We start from the raw sequence: 21,879 nt of genomic DNA on the forward strand, positions 1-21,879 counted from the left end.
AACGGGCTTACAAGATTTCATTTAAAGTGTGGCGGAATGGCGACTCGAACCTGAAACCTTATGATTACAAACCAAATGCGCTATCATCTTCGTATGCAAGGAAAGGTACATATTATACGGAGTACGAAATATATATATTTTTTACAACTAAACAGTATACAAAAGCATATTACAAAATATCGCAGTATGGTCACATGCACACATTAGTTCTTATACGTAGAATTCAAGCAGTTTTCGAAGGTCGTTTGACACCAGCCATTGTTTATCTATTCAAACTCAATGCACCAGATAACATGATTACCGGTTTGGAATACTTTATATTTAGAAAAGTTAGTTACGCTGAGATGTTAATCATGAGAGATTCTCGCTTGTCACGTGACTGACTGGGCGTCTGCATTCAGACCTGATGGTACCGTTTCAACAATGGTAGGTTGGGTATCAGTGGTGACGGTTCCTACTTGCGACGTTTCGACTGACAGTCCCTGCGTCGCATCAACAGACGCCGGCTGACTCGTATCAATTACTGTCGCAGGTTGCGTTGCATCACTCATCGCAGGTTGCGTTGCATCACTCATCGCAGTCATAGTTACAGGTTGCACTGTATCCGTGACTGGGACCGTTGTTTGACGAGTCATGTCGGTAGCTGACGATGACAAATCTATAGCCTGAGCTTCACAGGGTGGAAGCTTCGACTCCAGGATGTGAACGGCAGATCGAAGGCTGGGTATTCGGCTTGTTGCATCGTCTAGAGTCATATCTTTGTTTGTTAGAAATCCTGACAAAGCCTACAATAAGATAAAAACAAAGCAAATAACCAAAAAAAAAGTGAAAGAACATCACATAAACATCAACAAAAATTATTCGCTTTAAAGAATATCTATGCAAGACGTAAAATGTAAAAAGCCGAACTGAAATCCATTCAGATTTTTAGTCATATCTGAAAGAATAAACATATATTGAATAAAAAAAGCTTTATTTGCGTTCCCAAATCCTCATAATAGCCTAGGTTCGGTAAGGTACTCAACGGCGTTGAAAACGTTCAAAAGTGAACGACAAAGAAGGCTTTTTTTGACTAACCAGTGCCACATTTTGAACATAATCTTCCGATTGAAAGGGGAATGTTTTCTTTACGATGCGCGCCGACGGCGAAATAGCCATTTTCTTCATCGCGGAAGAACCAATATGTGACAACCGTTGAACGTAATCGGCTGCCGTTGTTGTGTGCTGAGACGTAAGAGCTGAATTTAGTTGTTCGGTGAATTGAGAAAGTGCGTTCCGATTGTGATCCTCAAATTGTCGGGTGGATTCTTGAACCCAGTCCTCCACACCTAAAGTATATATAAAAGGTTGCTATACTTTTTACATCTACTCGAACGACAAACACACAAGTGTTCATGTAAACGAACCACGAAATATTTTTAAATATTCAGCCATATTTACCCTTCCACACTCGAACGCTCCAGTAAATCATGTCTTTTAGTTCGCCTTTTGTATAGTAAGTTCTGTTTGCTAAAAGAAGAGAATTAAGGTAAATTTCTTTTAGAATTCAAGCAAAATTTACAATATTTTTGTCACGCAGCAAGGCTTCCATGTTTTTGTCACGCAGCAAGCAAAATCTACGATGTCATTGTCACGCAGCAAGCAAAATCTACCATGTTTTTTGTCACGCAGCAAGCAAAATCTACCATGTTTTTTGTCACACAGCAAGGAAGACAAAAATATAACTTACCTTCGTTAGTTATTTTTGAATCAAGCGCATGAAGCGAATCGACAAGATCGTCTCGAGTTTCAGCGAAAGCAGCTTTCCCGTTGTTGTAAGCTTCCACAAGATCTGCCAACGCGTTAGTGATGTGAGAGTATTTGGCAGCCACGCCATTTAAAGCACCGCATTCGTCTGAAAAAAAAACCAGAGGATTACTTTCTGTTTAAAAAATCTGATGTACTTACATTCTTTCTTCATTCTCGCTTGTTTGTCTCGTTTACTTTTCTCGCTTAGTTGTCTCGCTTACTTGCCACATACCAGTCCGTGGTTGCATCGCGCAAGTCTTATACCAAAGGTTTTGTTAATAAACGGAGATGGTACAGAAAAAGAAAGAAAGAAATAGAGACAGACTTAAAGTAACTTTTAGGCGTTTATTCATGTAAGAGTCGTTAAAATTGACCGTACATTAAGTACACGTGATTAAAGTATACAACATATTATAGACGAGTAAATCTGATTTAATCGGCAAATAAAAAGATGAAATTTAATCGGGAAACAGTTTTACCGGCTAAACTTTCATCAGCAAAAATAGCCACAAAAAACTTCTCCGGTATAAATATCGTTAGGGAGACAGTGGAACAATATTTTGGCCAAATATGTCAACCTTTCTCCGGTAACGTATTCGAAAATATAATTACCTCCTTCAGTGGTTGTTGTCGTATTCAACACACTTCTTTGTTTTCTCGCAAGCGAGGTGCGTTTGCTCTGTTTGCGTTTCAACACAGCCCACGGTGACTTCTGGTTCATTACCACTGACGTTTTATAACTGTGCACGGTATATTGTGGAACGTGTTGCATCACTAACTTTTTGAACCTCTTATCGTATGGATCTTCTTCTTTCGAGACTTGCTTCACCAGAGGATTAAAAATTTCGTCACGCTTAGACATCTCTTCGAGTTTAGACGCCTCCATGTCATCGTCTTGTTCGTCGTGACGGATGACATTGACCAGTTCTTCACGTCGTTGACGTATACGTGCGTAAAAAGATTTGACTTTGTCGAAATGCTGAGTCAGCGAAATTAGCTCCGACTTCGGAAACACGGTGTAAAATATGTTTTTGCCGATGTTTTCCAAAACTTCACCTAAAAACATGAATTAACGTTTCCAAGGGTGACAGTAATTATGTATGAAATCCGAAAAAAATCGGAACAAATGCAAAAGAAACGGTTTCTCATGTAGAAAATGCAGGTAAAAAAATGATTCACTTTTTAGGTTAGCTACAAAACAAGAATTACCGTTTATACAAGTTTCTTTAGTAATTTCCTTCACATTTCCAAATAGCGAAAATTTCAGCTTTATTGGCAAACACGGTAACTTTCCTTTCAGGCTATTAACATTGATCTCAGGTATAGATAAATCTTGCAATTCAAACCAGTTGGCTTGTATACTATCTCGCATGAATCTTTGAACCACTTTCTTAGCTTTCTCACTGTGTTTCAGAAAAAACGCTTGTGCTTTCGTTGCTGTGTCTTTTATTTTCTGAGCAACTTTCAAAAATCCGTCTAATTTTTGCGAATGTCTCCTTTGCTTTTGATACAATGGATATAAGTTCTGTAAAAACAAGAGAACATATTCATCCGACCTAAACTTCGACGGTCAAAAATTCTTGTCAATCAGTTATCTTACGTTTTCGCCACTTTGGACGGATAAAGTTTAGATATACTTTATAAATATCGTATTTTCTCTATAAACCGCCCGGGCGCTTATTACTTTTTCTTAAAATGTAGATGGGCGGTTATAAGAGGGGAACGGTTAAATGAATAAAAATACTCGTTTTTTACGTTAATGTTACGAATTTCACTTAAAAACCTATATAAAGTATACTTACATTCTAAGAACCTCCCGGGCACATACTTGAAAACATGAGGAAATTCTTTTATTTTTCAATGACCGCCTGGGCACCTTCTAATTTAATAATTATTGTACCTTTTATTAGAGGGGGCACTTATAAAATTACACTTAAGCAGGTGGTTATTGGAGGGGGAGCTTAAAAGGGGAAGTACGGTATGCATATTTTTAATTGACAGCTCTGGTTGCATTCCCCTACAGCTCTGGTAGCTGGTAGCCAATGCATTGACCGACAACAGACAGACACACAGACAGAATGCGGGTATTTAATTATGAGATAACAAATACCAAATAACGCTTTCTTAACGCAGTTACAAAACTTTAACAATGAAATCGGTCTACCTGGTTGAGTCATGTAATCGACAGCCGTGTTATTTACCGGCGTACGCTTCACTAGTCGATTTAAAATAACGTTAGACTACAATCAATTTTATTTTTGATAATCACACGAGCTTACCAAAAAGATTATTGAACTCAAAATGGTCTGTTGAGCGAATAGATAAAAAAATTATTTCAGGCAAGATTTTTAAAATTCAGACTTAGCCCTAAGTCGTCACAAAAAAGCTATTACGTCAACGTGTTGACGTCAAATGGTATCGTCATATATTTATCTCACAGCCAACCCAGGGTCTATATTCTTTATTTCGATATATACACAATGAGGATTTTCAGGCAAATATTAAAATAATTTACAAAACATGACACTAAACGACAGAGACTTATACGTGGTAGGATACAAAAACAGAATCTATGATACTGTCATTCCTGTCTGTTTGTAAACAAAAATGGTACCCGTGAATGACGTTCTGTAGAACATACGGCAGCCGAAGTACAAACAGCAACTTTTTAAGCAATTTGAAGATACAGTACACCCTGCAGCTTATTAAGCAATTCAAAAGTTGTAGATATAGTACACATCTTTTAAACGATAACCATTTCGAATAGATTTCTTAGTTTCTTGTTCCGTGAAACCCTTCTGTTTATACTACTTAACTCGAACATTTATTAATTCGAACATATTTTATAACTATTTTTGTGTTCGAATTAGTGAGGTACAGTACTTTAACTGCACGGGGGTATTTTTTTAACCGTAACCGCTATACGTAATAAAATAATTCTGACTCACCCGTGCTACGCTTAACTTCTCCGCTGCTTTTTTGTAAGAGATTCCCTTCTCCACTTCGCACACGGCAATACAAGAGACATTCATCGCCCACTTCGGCGCGATACGTTGCATGCGAAGATTCTTCAGTTGTACGTCGTTTATGTCAAGTTCTTGCAACGTTTGTATTTCAACTAAAAAAAGGGAACATCGGGAAAATGTCGTGGAAATATCAGGAAGCTAATAAAGATGTTAGGATACCAGACAAAAAGATTTATTTAGCTACCTGGTTTCCTGGAGCACTCCTCCACACATATATCGTCAATTCCAGTGATGTATTCTTTAATGCTCTCCTCCACATCTTCCAACTGGATAATCAAGTCTTTTAGTTTTCCCTTGACGTTCATTTCTATTGTGTTTCCTAACTCTTGAATAAGCGAGTCGACATCCTTAGTCGCCTTTTCGTTCTCTTTTCTTTCTTTGCTGTACAAAATTAAGAAATCGTTGAATACCTTTCTCAGATTTCTTTTGATAGGAGTTCTCAGGTTGCCTATGCTTGGACAGTGGCCTTTCATCTAAAGACAAAGTTGATGATCGTTAGTAAAAAGAACAAACAGGTATTGAAAGTCCAAGTCGTGGAAGACTGCAACTTTTTTTGCTCACAATGTAAGAACATAACAAACTGATAAACAAACGAAAGAATTGATAAACAAACTAACTGAGGAACAAATAACCTAAGGAACGAATGAACTAAAGAATGAAGAAAAACGAAGAAAAGAAAAAACGCAGGTGTATAAGTTCTTACCAAGAAACCATTATCACTTTGTTCAGATCCACGATACAACACGACCATGTTAAGTTCATTAAACATGCGCCCCTTCATTGTGAACATGTAAAGAATGTTATCATTTTTTCGCTCAACGTTAATCTGAACCCCTTCCTTCTCCATCCCAATTGCAGAAACGTAAGCTTTTACTATTATGCTTAAACTTTTGTTAACATTCAATGATGATGAAAGAGTCAGTGTTGGCCCAGAAGACTAAAAAAACAAAGTAAAATATACACATTTTTAATTACATTTTAGAAAGGGAAAATAACAACATTAGAAACAGAACTTGAGGATTTGTGCAAGGCTTGGACAGTACAGTAAGACAGGCAAACCGAGTTAGTCTATTAGAACAAAATATGATCACAAACGTAAACAACAGCAAGCAGTATTTTTGACCCACTTGGTCTCACTTAACAAAGATACTGTGAAAATATATGTACTGTTTTGGGTGAAATAAATAGACGCGTAAAACGCAGGTTGATGTGTAGCGAAGAACATACATGCGATTATTGTTGCTAACCTAAAGCGTATGTACTGTTTTGGGTAAAATAAACTGGCAAAACCTTTGTGTGAAAAATTCTTAAAGGTAGCACATCACACTATGAAATAAGTAAAAACTATGCGTGTTCTCACCGTCTCCTCTTTGTTCTTTCTTATTCTTACTAAACCCTTGGACATGTCAAGAGCTGGCCATTCCATTGTCCATGATATCCCCTCGTGGTCATTCAGTTTGACAGTTGTTCTCACCGTGTCAGCACCAATTTTTAACTTGCCATAAATAGTTAATCCCGGTGGCACTGGTATTTTAATGAAATCAAAATTTTGTTCTAAAAATAAATCATAAACCATAACAACGGATTGCGTCCTCAGGTAAAAGAATTACCTAAAATGTTTTTTTCTTTCAAAACGGTGTGATTCTTTGTTTTTTTAATTTTCTAACACACTGCATGACTGCAGTACTGTTCGAATAAGTTGAACCTGTGATAACTCAAAACTGCTATAAACTTCAAAGTCAAATTCAAGATGAAAAATGTCCACAAGATCTGTAAAAATTTTTGACTCTCCGTTAGCAAAGTTTAAATATTTTTAAACGAATTTTAAGTTATACGTGTAACCTTTTGCTACATTTTTCAATAAAGTTGAATTCGTTTCTAACCTTGATCTTGGATCTGGGTACAAAACAAGGAGATAAAACGAACATTGTTACCTCTCTCAGCCTCGGAGTAAACCACTTTTGAAATCCCGACAAATTTAGCGTCTTGCAGAAATGGCAACAAGCGAAGTTTTGATTCCAGCTCAAAAGCGTCAAAAATACCTTGAAGCGACAGATCTTTAATGACGCCGTGAATAAAATTTTTGCTTAGGTCAGACGGCATGACGCGCCCTGACGGATTGATGATATGAATAACTTTGTCATTTCTTTGACTACCAATTCCAATCCTCGAAGGATGAAGCTCTAAAAAAATAGATTTATTTACATGTTATCTTTAACTTTGTCATATGGTATGACAGTTTTTAAGGAGTTTCGGTCATCATTACTAAAATATTGCGAGATGGCATAGGGATTATCTACCTGATAAACAACATTTACTAAAAAAACAGAGAGAATATGTAATGGTAATTATAATGTCGCTTCAAAATTAAAGCACAGAGCTCTGTGTAGTACAGTGTCTTTTGAAGAGAAATGAGGATTTTCAATTTTTAGGATATTAAAGGACTTTGAAAAGGCGTGGGAACATTAACTTTCTTGAAAAGGTAAATAACTTAAGGTGCCTAATTTATAATTTATTTAAATGTACTTTGCACAACAGCAAAGTAACTTAAGGTGCCTATTACACCAGCGAAATAACCAAGGTACCCACCAGCGAAATTAATGTAGTTGCACAACAGCAAAGTAACTTAAGGTACCTATTACATCAGCGAAATAACAAAGTTACCTATCACAGCAGCAAAATTAATAAATGTACCTACATACCATCAAAAACTTAATATACCTATTACACCAGCGAAATAACCAAGGTACCTATCACACTAGCAAAATTAATACGTATAGCTACATACCAGCAAAATAACTTAAAGTAACAATAACACCAGCAAAATAACTTAGGTACCTATCACACCAGCAAAATCTTCTCGTTTTGACAACTGAGCGATTCCAAGCAATGGCTTGAATTGGATTAAAGAGTTCTGCAATAATTTTTCACCAGATGAGCTTGCAATTTGTAGCATAACAAATCCTGATCCATGTCTCGATATGCGGCCTGAACACAAACAGAAGTCCGAAAAAACATTTAGTTGAGCGATGCTACCAATGAAATATAATAACAAATAAAAACAAGCAAATAAATGCACAATAACAAATCAAACACACAACAAACAAGTAAGCAAACGAAGACAAACAGGCAAACAAACATAACAAACAAAAGAACTTAAAAAATACCTTTCACTTTAATGTCTGTTCCTCTTACACTTATCAAAACCCCGCCAGTAACAAACAAATCAATTTTTCCATCCTCATATTGAATGGTCACAACAGGGTTTATCATTTTGATTTCTTGTGAAATACTCACGGAAGCAGAGGCACTGCCAACAAATGTAAAATTGTCTTTAGTAATAACACCCTTCAAAATCATTCCACTAGTTGCTGCCAGTTTGGAGTGAAAATATTGACAAAACTTGTCTGTAGAAAAGTGTGTTTCGCATAAAGTGGGACGGGACAGTTTGCCAGCAAAAGAAATCCCTAAAATAAGGAAGAAAAGTAATAGTAACAAAGGATGCAAAACCAAGTGTAACATTATTTTCTTTATCGTCTTCGCATGACTACATCTTTAATTTATATAGCTCTCCTGTCTCTGGTTGTTATTGAAGGTACTCACATAATGCTAATAAACGCACTACACAAGCATAGCATTGATAATTAAATAGAGTCCGAGAATATGACCTAATTGCAGCCCATAAAAAAAGAAAATGGGAGTTACCTCTTGTGTAGTAGAAGTGTTTCGATAACTTTCAACCTGTATTTTTCTGATTTTGGGCAGCCAAAATCTATTATAATTCTAGGTGTGTTTTATTTTTCGCCCAAGAACATTTTTTATGTTTTTTGGCGGTTTATAGATTTCCAAGCAGCCAGTAGGACATTTCTGAAGGCACAGACCAAAAAGTATCGTTTTTTTATTGCAAGAGGCCAAGAACGAGGTGTACTGATGTTTAAAATCCTCTGACTGCCTGTCTGCCTGCCTGTCCTTGAGCTTAAGTATACCAAGGTTCTTATTTAAAACAAGGGTTCTGGCATTAAAACTGTGAACTGCATTATAATTGCAAGTATCACGACTTGTTTCGATGCAGGATTTTTTCCTATTTTCCATTTGAAAAATTCACTTCTGCTTACAGATATATGCAAAAAGTATAAAAGCAAAGAATATCATGTACCTGTTTGTTTGGCAGCTTCTTTGATTAATTCATTGTCAAACATTGATAACGTTCTGTTAGTTGAACTTAGTACTATCACTAAAAATACGAAATGAATCAGTCATTAATAAAACTAAAATAAGACTTACATCTGGATATTACACAATAATATGTGCTTTTATAGGAGTAGTCTCAAAAAAGAGAACAACTTATTACTCAAGACGCAGGTTGATTATACTCGACATCTGGTACTTGTGCCTATTTTATAAATAGTCTGTAGTATGAAGAAGTTATATCGAACTTTTTTTATATTCACTCCCCCCACCCCCTTAATAAACGTCTGGACTCTCCTCCACGAATCGCAAAAAAAATTTCCTTAATTCATACTATATCAGAAACACTGGAAAAATTATTAAGTATTATTCCCAAAAATGAAATTTTTTGATCTTGATTTGAATCTTCCTAACTTCTCCTGCTCGGCAAGAAAGTTGCTAGACCTTCTAGACTCAAAAAAAAAACCTTGATTGAAGTCAATGATAAGGTAGAAATAAAGTTTTGCGAATGTGTTAAATGTAACAAAGACTGCTTGATGTCACTTTAGCAAATGTTTATTTGGCTGCCTATCAAAACACACCTGCTTCATCCAATATCAACCAGGGGTGTACAAGCAAATTCTTGCCATAAACATACTGCAGCAGATTCTCTAATGCAAAATTTTTCGATTTCATTGCTAGCGTCATCTTTTTTGTGTTTCCATTATCTCCACTTGATATTATACCATCAACTTCAACAATGGATTTGGTTGTACTATACACGCGACCATTTAATCTAGGATTTAAAAGAAGTGTTGATTAACATTGCATTGAAAATTTTAAATCACAATATGTATCTGGTGCAATAACGGGCAATTACTAATTCATGACAAAAATTATTAACAGCACCTCAAAAATCATCAATAAAAAATTCTAAATTCAAAAACCAACAAACACCGTTAACAGCTAAAAACAATTAGTAAAGATGCTGGAAATGTATTTTACACGTTGAAGATGGTATACACATATGTACTTAGGGAGAATATTGGTTTTGATACAGTTATTAAAAGAGAAAGTTTTAGGAAATTTATAGCAAAATTTTATTTCTTGACTATTTAGTATTGAACAACCAAATGTAATCATTATACTGGTTTTACACGGGGGAGAATAATTTTGGACGGTTGAGCAGGACACCTAATTGAAAATTTACATTTAAGTAGTTCTACAGAGGATAAATTAATGACACAGTACCTGATTGCTTTTTCACCACCAAGTCGAGTACTAATCGACAATGACATAAGCGAAACTTTGCCAATAGATGGAAATGCTTTCATCAACTCTGGAGACAACAATTCAGTATTGAATTTTTTGGATATATTTTGTAATGTCGAAAGATGAAGTTGTCCAACTATAGAACATTCAGAAGAAACTTGAACAAGCTTTACTGGCATCTCCTCTTCAAAAACTCTCTGTCGTCCTTCACCTGAGAAAACTAACTAAAAACAAAAAACAAAACATATTAGGTACAACAACACCTTAAAAAGCTTCTTTTCATCGTATAATAACGATAGATTAGACAAAGGAAATTTAATTGGCTTTTCAAAGGGCAGCAAGAATATGGGGGATTCGGTCATTCAGAAAAATAAAGAAAAATAAAAAAAGCACACAGATTTTTTTCTGCCAGTGCGATCTGAAAAATATGGTCAGTTGGGCCTGTAGAACAACTAATTACCTTCACAAAATAAACAACATTAATTTTACTTAGAATGTATTAGAATTGATTAATAATTTAGTTGACAATAAATAAATAACCCTTCCTGCACGTCACATCTATGTGCCACAGCTTAATTTTAGGAGAACTATAAAAACAATAACATATTTGAAGAGATTTTGCTAAAATTTTAGGAATAAATGAGCACTTGCTGAAAATTAAGCCTTTCTTTGTTTTATTGTCATAGAGGCCGTCCATTTCAAATTGCAGTAAATATGTAAATATAATTCATCAGTTCTGTCGAAAAATTAAAAAAACAATTACTATTTGAGTCCAAATTGTAGTTTATTTAAGAAAATTTCAGGAGGGCCTCAATATTTTTAGGTTATTTAGGAGATTTTAGAATTTCTTTAGGTTATCAATGTGTGGCCACCCTTCTTTTCACGCAAAACGCTACATTCTATGTTTAAAATTACGCTTAATTTTAACCAAATCCTTTTAATTTAACATGTAATTATTTGACATACTCTACTACATACATTATCATAGTCAAATTTTCCATCTGTGTCTTTATCTACAGCGATTGTAACGCCCATGTATTTATTAAGTACCAGAAGATTTGGAACCAATGTTTTTGCTTTACTTGTGTTCAGGTTGATTTGCATTCCCGCATCAGTCACTTTGATACTATCAATGCTGAACTTTGTCGACGAACCGTTAAATGGATTACACTTTCCTTTCCCCTAAAATATTCAAAAAACAAGTTCGGAATAACTGGTGAACATAAGGAAGGCTAGATACCTAAAATGGATGAAAAAATTTAAAAGTTTGTGTTGTTTATACAATATATTTTTTTTATCAATTTATATAAAATTGAATAAATTATTTTGCTAAATGGTAAAATGGTACTGCAAGAGTGACACACACACAATGAGGTATAAAAGGAAGGGCGAACCCGTGGATTTTTCCAAAAATTAAGTTTTATAAATTACTATAAAAGCCATGTGACATCTCTATATTAATAGCTGTATTTTGTTTAAAAATGCAATAAACTAGTATATTATAAATACCTCTAGTGACGTCAATATAAATCTTTTTATATCATCCAACTCTGCCTCTGTGTATTGGGGTAGTATGAATTTTACACTCTTTTCTTGTATGCTTGAGAACACAACAATTTTTCCAATGTTCGACTTAAACTTAACCGTTGATGAAGGTATAGCAACTTTTGATTGTGTTTCAGGATACTCAGTAGTTAGACTGCTAATATCATGTAAAGAAAAACTATTACTGCCATCCAATGTGTCAAAGAAAGTCTTGTTTGCTGTTAGAGATGTCAGTGAATTCAAAGATGGTGCATTAGTAGTGGTTGAATTTGTAACATTTAAAAGCAGTGTATTATTCTTAGAAAGTGTTGCCGTGCCATTAGTTGATAACACGCTGGACAATGAACTGGATGCATTTGTAGCTGCCTTGTTTTGAGATAATAACGGTGTGGTGAAGGTATTGTACTGTGCTGTTAAAGTCTTGTTGGGCAAAACAGACGTAACGTTTTTCAATGTTGATGTTGTTGTTATATTATGTGATTCTTTATTTGTGTCAGAAGCTGGCATCAGATGTGATGATGTATTCAGTGGAGTAGGGCTTAGTGTATCTAACATAAATGAATCATCAAAATCTGGTATTGTTATTGTTTCATTATCAGTGGAGTTTCCCGCACTAATGCTATTTAAAATGTCTTTCAATTCATCCCGTCTGTGTCGCCTTTTATGTTTATGCTTATGCAATTTCCTCCGAGTTATACCACTGCGTTTCAAGTTTTGCATATAATACACAAGTTTACTTTTTCTAGCACTATTTGTTTTGGATTTTGCGAATGAAGAAACTACTTTTGGTTTAGCGACTACAGTATGCAACTCTGACTTGACATGCAGTGGTTTCCAATAATGATATTTCTCTTTGCTGGATATTACGTTATTTCTGTGATAAGTAGTATCAACCTTTGTAATATTTGGTGATTGTAAAGGTCTTACAACTGTTGTTTTCTTGCTTGCTCTTGTAGCGTTTAATTTTTTTAAAAAGCCTAACACATCTGGTACATTAAAAATAATATTCAAACCTGTTAAAAAGCGTGCTTTGCATTCAGCACAAGAAAAAGCATCACTTGTTTCTCTAGCTCTTTTTATGTTTATGACAGAAAATCTGTCTGAAGCTACTGCTAAAGCATACTCCTTTATATATCTCATAAACGTAAACGAAGGCACTTCAGATACACTTGCTAACTTTAAAATTTCAATATCTAATTTCCCAGGGATGTTAAATTTACCAAAAATTGCCACGCTTGGCTGCAATTGCATTTGGTACTTCTGCACTACAACAAACACTTCATGTGCATTGCCAAACGCAAGCGAGCCAGAGTGACGTCCTGTTAGTTCCAACTCAAACATAATATTAGGCTCAATATACCCAACTAAACTTGCATCAGTAAAAGCAATTTTCTTTAATGTTAATTCAGATTTTGTCTTCAAAGATAGCGTACTGGTCAAATCATCAGTTTTTAAATTAAAATCTTCCAATAAATGTTTTAGTTGTATTGTTTGGGATTTAGTAGTTTTTAACTCGTAAATGGTTAAACCCTTTGGTTTTCTCATCTCAATAATAACCCCTTCATATGTTGGAATTTTGGAGAAACCATTTAAGTTGTCACTAATAAAAATTCCATTGATTTCGAGGTCCACAGACCTCAATGTTTTTAAATGCAACTCCCATGTTGTTCTAAGTAAAACAACCTTTAAAGGCAAATAAGTTTGATCGATAACTCGAATATGTTTACCAGTTGAATTTATGTTAACCTCCACCCTTCCTTGCTCTGGATCACACCCTCCTCCACTCTTTTCAAAACTGAATTTGATACTTATTAATGATTGTTCCACATTGATAAATCCACCCGAAAGTCTTGTTAAATCAAATGTTGGAAATAAATGCTCAGCCACTTTTAAAATTGGACATGGTAGAGTCAAAGCTGTCAAATTATAGACACAGTTAGTTTTATCAAGTTGCAATAAACAATGTGAGATCTTGCGTTGGCCAGGAGATGCATTTGCTACCTCTTTTAATGATTCTATAATGACAAGTTTCGTGGTTAAAAAACGTACAAGAACAATTAAAAATTTGAATGATAAAAGGCCTAGTATAAAAAATCTATCAAAGTATTGAAAATGAAGATACTTCCAAGTTGCAAACTGACCATTCTTAACTTCTAATAAATTGATAATTTATTATCACAAGAATAGCTAACCTGGCACTTCATCATTCAGAACAAGCTTTGCAATTTGAAAAGGTAAATTATACGGGAATGAAAATACCTAAATTTAATATCGCTACATCTTTTTGGGCTGCTATTTTCTCATCGCCTGCATAAATGTTTTTCCATGATAATATGCAAATTATTACAAACAATGGGTGTACCATCGTCGTGGCATCTCTTTCTTCTAACAATTGTAGAATTGACAAGGATGCCTGTAATGAAAAAGAAATACTGTATTGAAAGTGTGCTACATTGTAAAAAGTTCATTGAAAAAAAAAACATTGAAACTTTGAGCAAAGTAATTTTTGCTACAAAAGTATGCTAAAAAAGCGCAATTCAAATTAATGAATGAGAAACCATAGGTCCTACAACAATATAATCAACAAACAAAACAAACAAAAAACTTTTGTACCTTGGACATATAAAAATCAGTTTCACATGAAATTATACAGAATGTGAGAGTATTTTGAAAGGTGTAGTAAATATCCCACTGAGAGAGTTAAGCAATTTCTACTTATCACAGTTAAAAATCAATCATCCATCAGTTAAAAGCAGTAAATATAAAAAATATATTAAATATAATATAAAAGAGGTAATAATATAAAAACATTGGGCAAAAGATGCAAACAAAATTGCAGAATAATTTTGTTATTTTCAGTATAAATCATACTAGGAAAATACCTGTATACTTTCTCTTTAAACTCAATCTTTGAGGCATATTTTCTTGAGCACTGCAGTAAAGAAAGAAAAAAAGTTTTATTATATTATGTTCATTATTTTAAGTATCCTATACATATATAATACACAATTTTTCAAATTTTAGTCATCAACAATGCAACTGATTAAAAATGAAAAAAAAAAGATATAAGTAACTAAAAACTGAAATAATAGTTGAATGCTTTTTTAAATTTCTGTTTAGTAACATACCTGTTACAGAAAATGTTTTTTTTCCTCTTAAGGACATGTCTGTATGCTGGAAAGAGTTACAAATACACAATGTTCTTTTGATTTCCAACAATTTTGACAATGTTCTAGTTCCAATTTTTTACTTTTACTGCAACTTTCTTTGGAAAAACTTAATTTTAGTTACATAATTGGGAATGTTTTTTTATAGTTAATCTGAGTGGGGATGTACTAAGTCTAATTGAGGACGTGAAGATCTACATAAAATCATTTGGAAACTATCAGTTTTGTTACATTCAAATGTTATAATAGAAATTACTATTTGAGAAATACATTTAAATTCAAAAACCTTAAAGTTTCTCAAGTGGATTGCCATCTTCTTATTTGAATTCTTAGACGTCAAATTGCATATGTATCCTCAACTAAATATTTCCTCACGTTTGAAGTTTTACTTTTAGACAGCAAGAAACAAGTATACATAGTAATGATAAAAATAACAACTAAAAAGTTAAATTAAAATCTATATTCTAGACAGAAACGTTGTTAAAAATGTTCTCACAAGCAGCAGATAATTCTAACACTACAGAACGATGATTAATATTCACCATTTTGCAAATGGAGAATAACTGTTTTTCTAGATTTTATGAGAATTAAATTTTGTAAATAAAAATTGCTTAAGCCTTTCACGAGAACTAAACCTTAAAAATGGCCTAATAAATTCTGGATCAATTTTCGTCGCTTTTCAAGAGTTCAACTCGTATCCAAGTTGAATTAACTTGTATCCGAGTTGAACTCTTGCTTCTTTTAAAGATAGCTGTGATGGAATAACGATGAGAAACTGGGTAAAAATGTGCGAACTCATAAACATTTTGAATAACCGCTTAAAAAAGGTAAAAAAACTTCATTGCAGCCTGTTTGTTCACTGGCAAGATACACCTCTTCACAGTTTCAGGTCTGTTAAAAAAAAGAATAAAAAAATATAGACTTTCACTTTTATAATCACTCCTCATTTACTGAAAAAAAAATTAATTTTGTAGTACAACTTAGTATTAACTCTACCTATAAATCCTGTTGCAAAGATTTTTTGTTTCAAATTTCTCTTTTGTTTCAAATTTCTTAATTTCCAATGAGAGTGTTGCAACAAAGGAAAGATTTATAGATTATCGTTCCACTGAAATCTTCCATTATAAGATAAACAATTCCAATAATAAGGGCATGATGCATTCAAATCTCAAGCTTTCTCACAGGCACACACCCTCACAAACGCAAACTGATTAAGGTGTGGTGCTGATAACACATGCAAAATGCCCAATTTTATAACAGGTTGACGATGGAGCACAAAGCTAAAACAACTAACATGTTCTTTTTGGTGCACGTGCCAAAATCCTCCTGAAAAAGCCTAATATCTACCTCAATGTAATATTAAACAAGGCATTGAATAACTGTCCTTTAATAGAGAAATACGTAACAAAAAAGAAATATGTTGATTAACTGACTAGTACATAAAGTAGTTTTAAATGTGAAAAAACTGGACTTATAGAATGTAATATGATTTCCTCGTTAATGGTTCTTTTTTATCTCCATTGAAACAACGTGAGTAGCAACATGGTAAAAAATGGTACGTTTGATAAAGTAAAGAGTCAATTTTTATTGAATAGTTTAATTTATCTTACCAAAGTATAGGAAAAATAAAATATTAGAAAACAAAGGTCACAAAATTTTGTCAGATGAGGAATCTCCTCTTAGGGGAAAGGAAGAACATCAAGGATAACAGTAACTAATGCTGAAGAGGTCTTTCACTTCTTATTAAAGGTTTTTAGGCTAGTAAAAATGTTGAGCTCTTTAAAGTTAGCTTAAACTGCAGGGCAACAGAATTATTATGATATAAAAATTAATACTTAAAGCACAACTACAACAGCAATAAAAACAGAAAACAATTTTTACAAAACCATTCAATTTAGATTATTTCCTATCAAACATCAGTACATTCAAAAAAAATACCTGCAAAATTGAAGCAATTTTCACCACGATGAGATGAAAATTTTTTATAACAACCTATTATATTTTTATTAAATCAATTTAAATAATTTATGCTACTAGCATTTTACCGCTAAACTGACTGTACTTGTTTAGAAGTAAATTAAAACACTTGTATAAAAACCAAAGAGGGTAGTGAGAAAACTGCAATTTTGATATTCTTAATTGGATTGCTCATCTTGAATCGAGAAAGTATTGGTTCTATGACTATGCGTCTTTTTTATAAGAAACACGAAAATTGAGTTAAGCCTTATTGTTTCTTAATATTTTCATATTTTCAGCCTGTGTTTCTTAAAATCGGGTTTCTTATTAAACAACATCCGGGTGGAGAACTTAGTATAGGTATAATTTACACTGCACATCTTTATTTATTTATAGTTCAGGTTCCTTAGAAAAAATTAAAACAAATAAATAAACTATTCCAAAAACAAAATATTGTTAAAACTAGATGTCATTAACTTTTGCACTTCGTCACTAATTTCAACTAGGCTTGCATTTTTCTGATTTAAAATCACGAAGAACTCACGACTGCCCGATCTTTTACCCACAACCCAACAGTCAGCTAATGTTTTTGTTATTATTTCACCACCGTCTTTTGACTTGTCCAGATCTCTGTGTATGTCAACTAAAAGTCTCATAATATCTGGTGCCACGCTGACAATAGCACTTAAGCGTTTTGCATGGATGCTTGATTTTATTGCTAAGTTTGTTGAGTTGAAGTAAACAAAGCGATATTGCTGGTCTGATGATAACGATATCCGTTTGTTTGTTTGCTCAGTGATAATGCTAGACAAACTACCCAACTGTGGACCAACAAAATTATGCAATCTTGAACAAAACTCTGAATTCAGTGTCTGTAAGTCGACCATTAAACACAGTATTGAATTGTTTGCTTTGTAAACTAGTAAATGTAATTCTACCGTCTTGTTGTCAACATCAATAAAAACGCGTGGTGATCTTTTTGGCAGAGCATTTGAGGAGGTAACCATGTCCATAGGAGCAGTTAGAAACCTTCCTGGATTTGGAAAGTTACCTTGTGATTGAGAGTTTCTAATGCCATTAATAGTATCACTGTCCGTCTGAACAAACGCAGGGAATAAGCTCGTTGTTAAGTATTTGTATAAGATTTTCATGTTTTCACATTTTAATGTTGTCCATAACAACTGCTCATTATGCATAACACACAAATGACGTATTGACATGAAAGTATTTTCAATCAGATTGCTAAAACACTGAACTTTTAAAAAGTCCGATTTCTCAAGTGGTAAATAGAGTATGCCTTGGTAAACATCTAAAAGATCAAGTTGACCGAAATTTAAAGTTTGCAAGTAACGAGTGTAAAAAAATTCAAACCGCTCTTTAAGAGCTTGCAGTCCATATCTTTCAAAGATGTATTGAAAAACACCATTAAATAAGACAAACATGTCATAGGCTTGCTGTAGGACTGCTTCTCCAATAGATGGCTGAATGTCGTCAGCAAAGTACTCGGTTATTTTCTGGTCCTTTACGACCTTTTCGATATATGGTATGCTAAGTGTCATAACAATCCAGAAATTGCCTTCTGGATTGCAAAAAAACTGTTTTGTTTTCTGTGTAATTAAACATTCGCAGCAATGTGACGGGTTGAAAGTTTCACAAAATTGAGCAAGAGCCTGGCATATACCAACCGCATTGTTTTTTCGATCTATGTTTTCTTCCTGAGGAATGTACAGCATAATCTTTTCCTCTTCTGATCCTTCGTGTTGTCCATAATCTGTGTTGTAAATAAAAAAATTTAACAAACTGCTCCGTGCATGTGTCATCTTCCAGAATCTTCTATTATTTTATTGTATTACATCTAAGAAAAAAAATAATGCAAGCACAAGTCTTAAAAATTATCTGGTCTGGAGCCAATTAAAATGGTGGCAGAACATGTAAATTTTGTTCCTGCAGGTAAAACAGGACCTGTTCATTTCCTGTGTATCTCTTAGAAAGGGATTCCTGCACTAAAAATGATACTTTTATATGTTGTGGAGAATAAAAAGTTGTTTATCAAGTCCTTTGAAATTTTTAAAAAATCTTTTTCTGTTCCGAATTTATTTAAAATTTTAAGTATTCAAAATTCGGTATCTTAAGATGTTGTAAGAAAGTTTTGAAAAATGTTGACATTATATTTCCACCTCTAATTAAAGATGAGATCATTCTTAAACTACAAAACTTTACACATGCCAAGATATTATCAAAAGCATAAGTCCACATTGCCTAAAAGTTTTGATATTACATGTAAGTTATTATATGTTAATATTAATTTATGCTTACTATCTTATTACATCATCAATGATGATGTCATAAACTCAGCTGGAAATCTTTTAAGCTCAATATCTCGAAAAAGAAAAAAGATTTTTTTAAAAATTCCAAAAAACTAGATAAAGATTTTTTTATCCTCTAAAACATACAAAAATATCATTTTGAATCCCTTTAAATGTTTTTAGCTAACATTTTATGTTCAACCTTTACTAATCTTTACTAAATGTCCATGTTCATTTTTTTATTTTAATTTATTTATTTATTTAAAACTTTTAAAATTTACCCATACAAGTAGAAAAATAACATATGCCTTTGTTTTGCTTCTAAAATATTTTAAAATTGAACCCTTTTTCCGAAATGTTTTATGTTTTCCTTAAAAAGAATAATTTTTTTTTTAGTTACACAGGCCTCGTCAGGAAGAAAAATACTGGCGTGCGAGCTTCGCATGCCATGATACTTTTCAATCATTTTGAGGCATGCGATGTTCGCACGGCATAATTTTTAATGGTGTGCGATGGCGTGTGCTCATTATTGTTCCATTTTTTCCCTCAAGTAATCATAGAACTCGCATACAGCAACACTAATTTTGCCATGTTTTAAAGCAGGTAATTTGTTGCGAAGAAACTGAAATGTGCGATGCCTTCATTGTTTATTTTTTTTTTTTTAAAAATTTTACGTTAAATAGTATTTTTTTAACTCAAACAAAGAAAGGGCTGCAAGCGAAAAATACTTGACGCCAACTTTGTAACCGTAAAAGTAGTAACATGGTTAAACAAAGGACTAAAATTTTTATGACGATTTATAACAAAATTATTTTCTTTAGCTAAAATAAACAAGACAGAAAATTTTCCTCGTAACACCCTCCTCCATTATAAATAACTTCTAAAACAACATCAGCACACGCTGTATAATTTTTAAAACAACACAAGAAAAGTCTTTCTGCATGTGGCAATTGATCACCATAACTATAATTAGATATCATGCTGAGTATGTGCTTGCGAAAGAACATGCTGGAAGTGATTTCACGTAAGGAAAGTAGCGAAAGTATTTAAAGAAGTAGACAGAAAAGTTGAACTTTAAAATTTATTTTATAATTTTTTTTTTAATTTAAAAAGAGCAACTGAATTAAAAAAATGTTTTTCTTTAATATAACTCCCGAGTAACATGATATATTTTTTTAAAGATTTACTCGCGAGTAGTTTAATTATTGCGTACTCTCGTTATTAAGAAGATTACTCTTATTGTACTTGCGTAAGATGTGTAGCTTTACTCGCAAGTCACCTTAAAAATAAATAATTTATAACTTATTCGTTGTCCAAAAAAAAAATTATTACCTTCATTGAACTTAATATTATTTATTTTGGTGCGCGATTAGCGCACGCCTGAGGTATTAAGTGTTATTTTTTGGCATGCGAAGATCGCACGAGAACATTCAAACATGGCGTGTGTGGGTGTGTGCGCGTGCGATCGCACGCCATTCCTGACGAGGCCTGGTTACAGTACAAACCGAATGTAACCTTCCGTGCACTATACAACACCTTTTCCTGCAAGTCGGAAGCCCTTTAATCCTTTGTTTATTGTAATTACTTTAAAGATCTTTGCGAGAGCTATGTTGCAAATGATTTAACAAAAGCTTCCAAATGAAACAATACTGAAAATATTTTCTCATAATTGCAAGTTTTATTGTTAAAACTTATTTAAAATAAAATCCCCTTAGGTATTAGCGCAAGTAATGAAATTTAATGATTTGTTAACTACACGAAAGATTAAAATAAATCGCGCAAAAACTATTGTTTTAAAAAATGTTTTTTTTGCATATTTTTTTATATCTTTTAAACTTGGTCCGTTTTAAAAAATATATTTCTTAACAGTTTATTCTACGCTATTTTTTTCAACAAAACATTAAGGGAAAAAAATTGCGCATAAACTATTGTTGTTAAAAAAGTTTCATGCGCTTTTTTTAAGGGACTTTTTAAAAAAATCCTTTTGGACATTTTATTGCAATCTTTTTTTCTTAACAAAACTTTAGGAATAACTTTAGCAGCATAACTTTAAAATACAAGTCTTTGTTCCAGGAAGTAATTTCTCGGATGCTCTTCCACTTCGTTCTACCACAATTCAGTCAATGAAGAGGCTAGGCAGGCCTCGTCAGGAATGGCGTGCGATCGCACGCGCACACGTCCACACACGCGATGTTTTAATGTTCTCGTGCGATCTTCGCATGCCAAAAAATAACACTAAATAACTCAGGCGTGCGCTAATCGCGCACCAAAATAAATAATATTTAGTTCAATGAAGGTAATAATTTTTTTTCGGACAACGAATAAGTTAGCGTCAGGTTATGCGTTATAAGTGTTTTCATGCCCTGAGCATCAGGTGCATGAGACAGATGAGATGCACTGAGCGTCAGATGCATCGACATGTCCAGAGCGTCAGGCACATGCTAATTATGGTGTTCTCTTCCATACCCTGAGCGTCAGGTGTATGAGAGATGCCCTGAGCGTCAGGGGCTTCATCATGCCCTGAGCGTCAGGCGCATGTTTCTTATTCACATAATGACTACACTAGAGATGCCCTGAGCGTCAGGTGCATCGACATGTCCTGAGCGTCAGGCACATGCTAATTACTGGTGTTTTTATTCATACCCTGAGCGT

At 33.6% G+C, this 21,879-nt stretch overlaps 2 protein-coding genes across 3 annotated transcripts; both read right to left on the bottom strand.

The window, feature by feature from the left end:
* Positions 1 to 112: 112 nt before the first annotated feature.
* Positions 113 to 15,256, bottom strand: LOC130629615 (uncharacterized). Of its 2 annotated transcripts, none has more exons than XM_057442877.1 (21): positions 14,927 to 15,256; positions 14,681 to 14,730; positions 14,058 to 14,211; positions 11,763 to 13,813; positions 11,232 to 11,435; positions 10,233 to 10,477; positions 9,584 to 9,777; positions 8,971 to 9,048; positions 7,982 to 8,281; positions 7,653 to 7,802; positions 6,749 to 6,997; positions 6,175 to 6,368; positions 5,518 to 5,751; positions 4,999 to 5,287; positions 4,737 to 4,906; positions 2,998 to 3,313; positions 2,401 to 2,844; positions 1,730 to 1,894; positions 1,441 to 1,509; positions 1,078 to 1,328; positions 113 to 785 (listed from the first exon to the last, which is right to left on the bottom strand). In XM_057442877.1, the coding sequence occupies exons 3-21, from the start codon at positions 14,161 to 14,163 to the stop codon at positions 372 to 374; spliced, it is 6,123 nt and encodes a 2,040-aa protein (XP_057298860.1). In that variant the 5' UTR covers positions 14,164 to 14,211; positions 14,681 to 14,730; positions 14,927 to 15,256; the 3' UTR covers positions 113 to 371. The 2 variants fall into 2 exon arrangements, with proteins under 2 accessions (XP_057298860.1, XP_057298859.1); XM_057442876.1 differs by having other exon boundaries at positions 14,412 to 14,730.
* Positions 15,257 to 17,284: 2,028 nt separating this feature from the next.
* Positions 17,285 to 19,059, bottom strand: LOC130629616 (vacuolar fusion protein CCZ1 homolog). The gene has a single exon (XM_057442878.1). The coding sequence runs from the start codon at positions 18,739 to 18,741 to the stop codon at positions 17,356 to 17,358; it is 1,386 nt and encodes a 461-aa protein (XP_057298861.1). The 5' UTR covers positions 18,742 to 19,059; the 3' UTR covers positions 17,285 to 17,355.
* Positions 19,060 to 21,879: the final 2,820 nt, after the last annotated feature.

The sequence above is a fragment of the Hydractinia symbiolongicarpus genome, chromosome 2 (genome assembly GCF_029227915.1).
Source record: "Hydractinia symbiolongicarpus strain clone_291-10 chromosome 2, HSymV2.1, whole genome shotgun sequence".
In the NCBI taxonomy this organism is placed as follows: domain Eukaryota; kingdom Metazoa; phylum Cnidaria; class Hydrozoa; order Anthoathecata; family Hydractiniidae; genus Hydractinia; species Hydractinia symbiolongicarpus.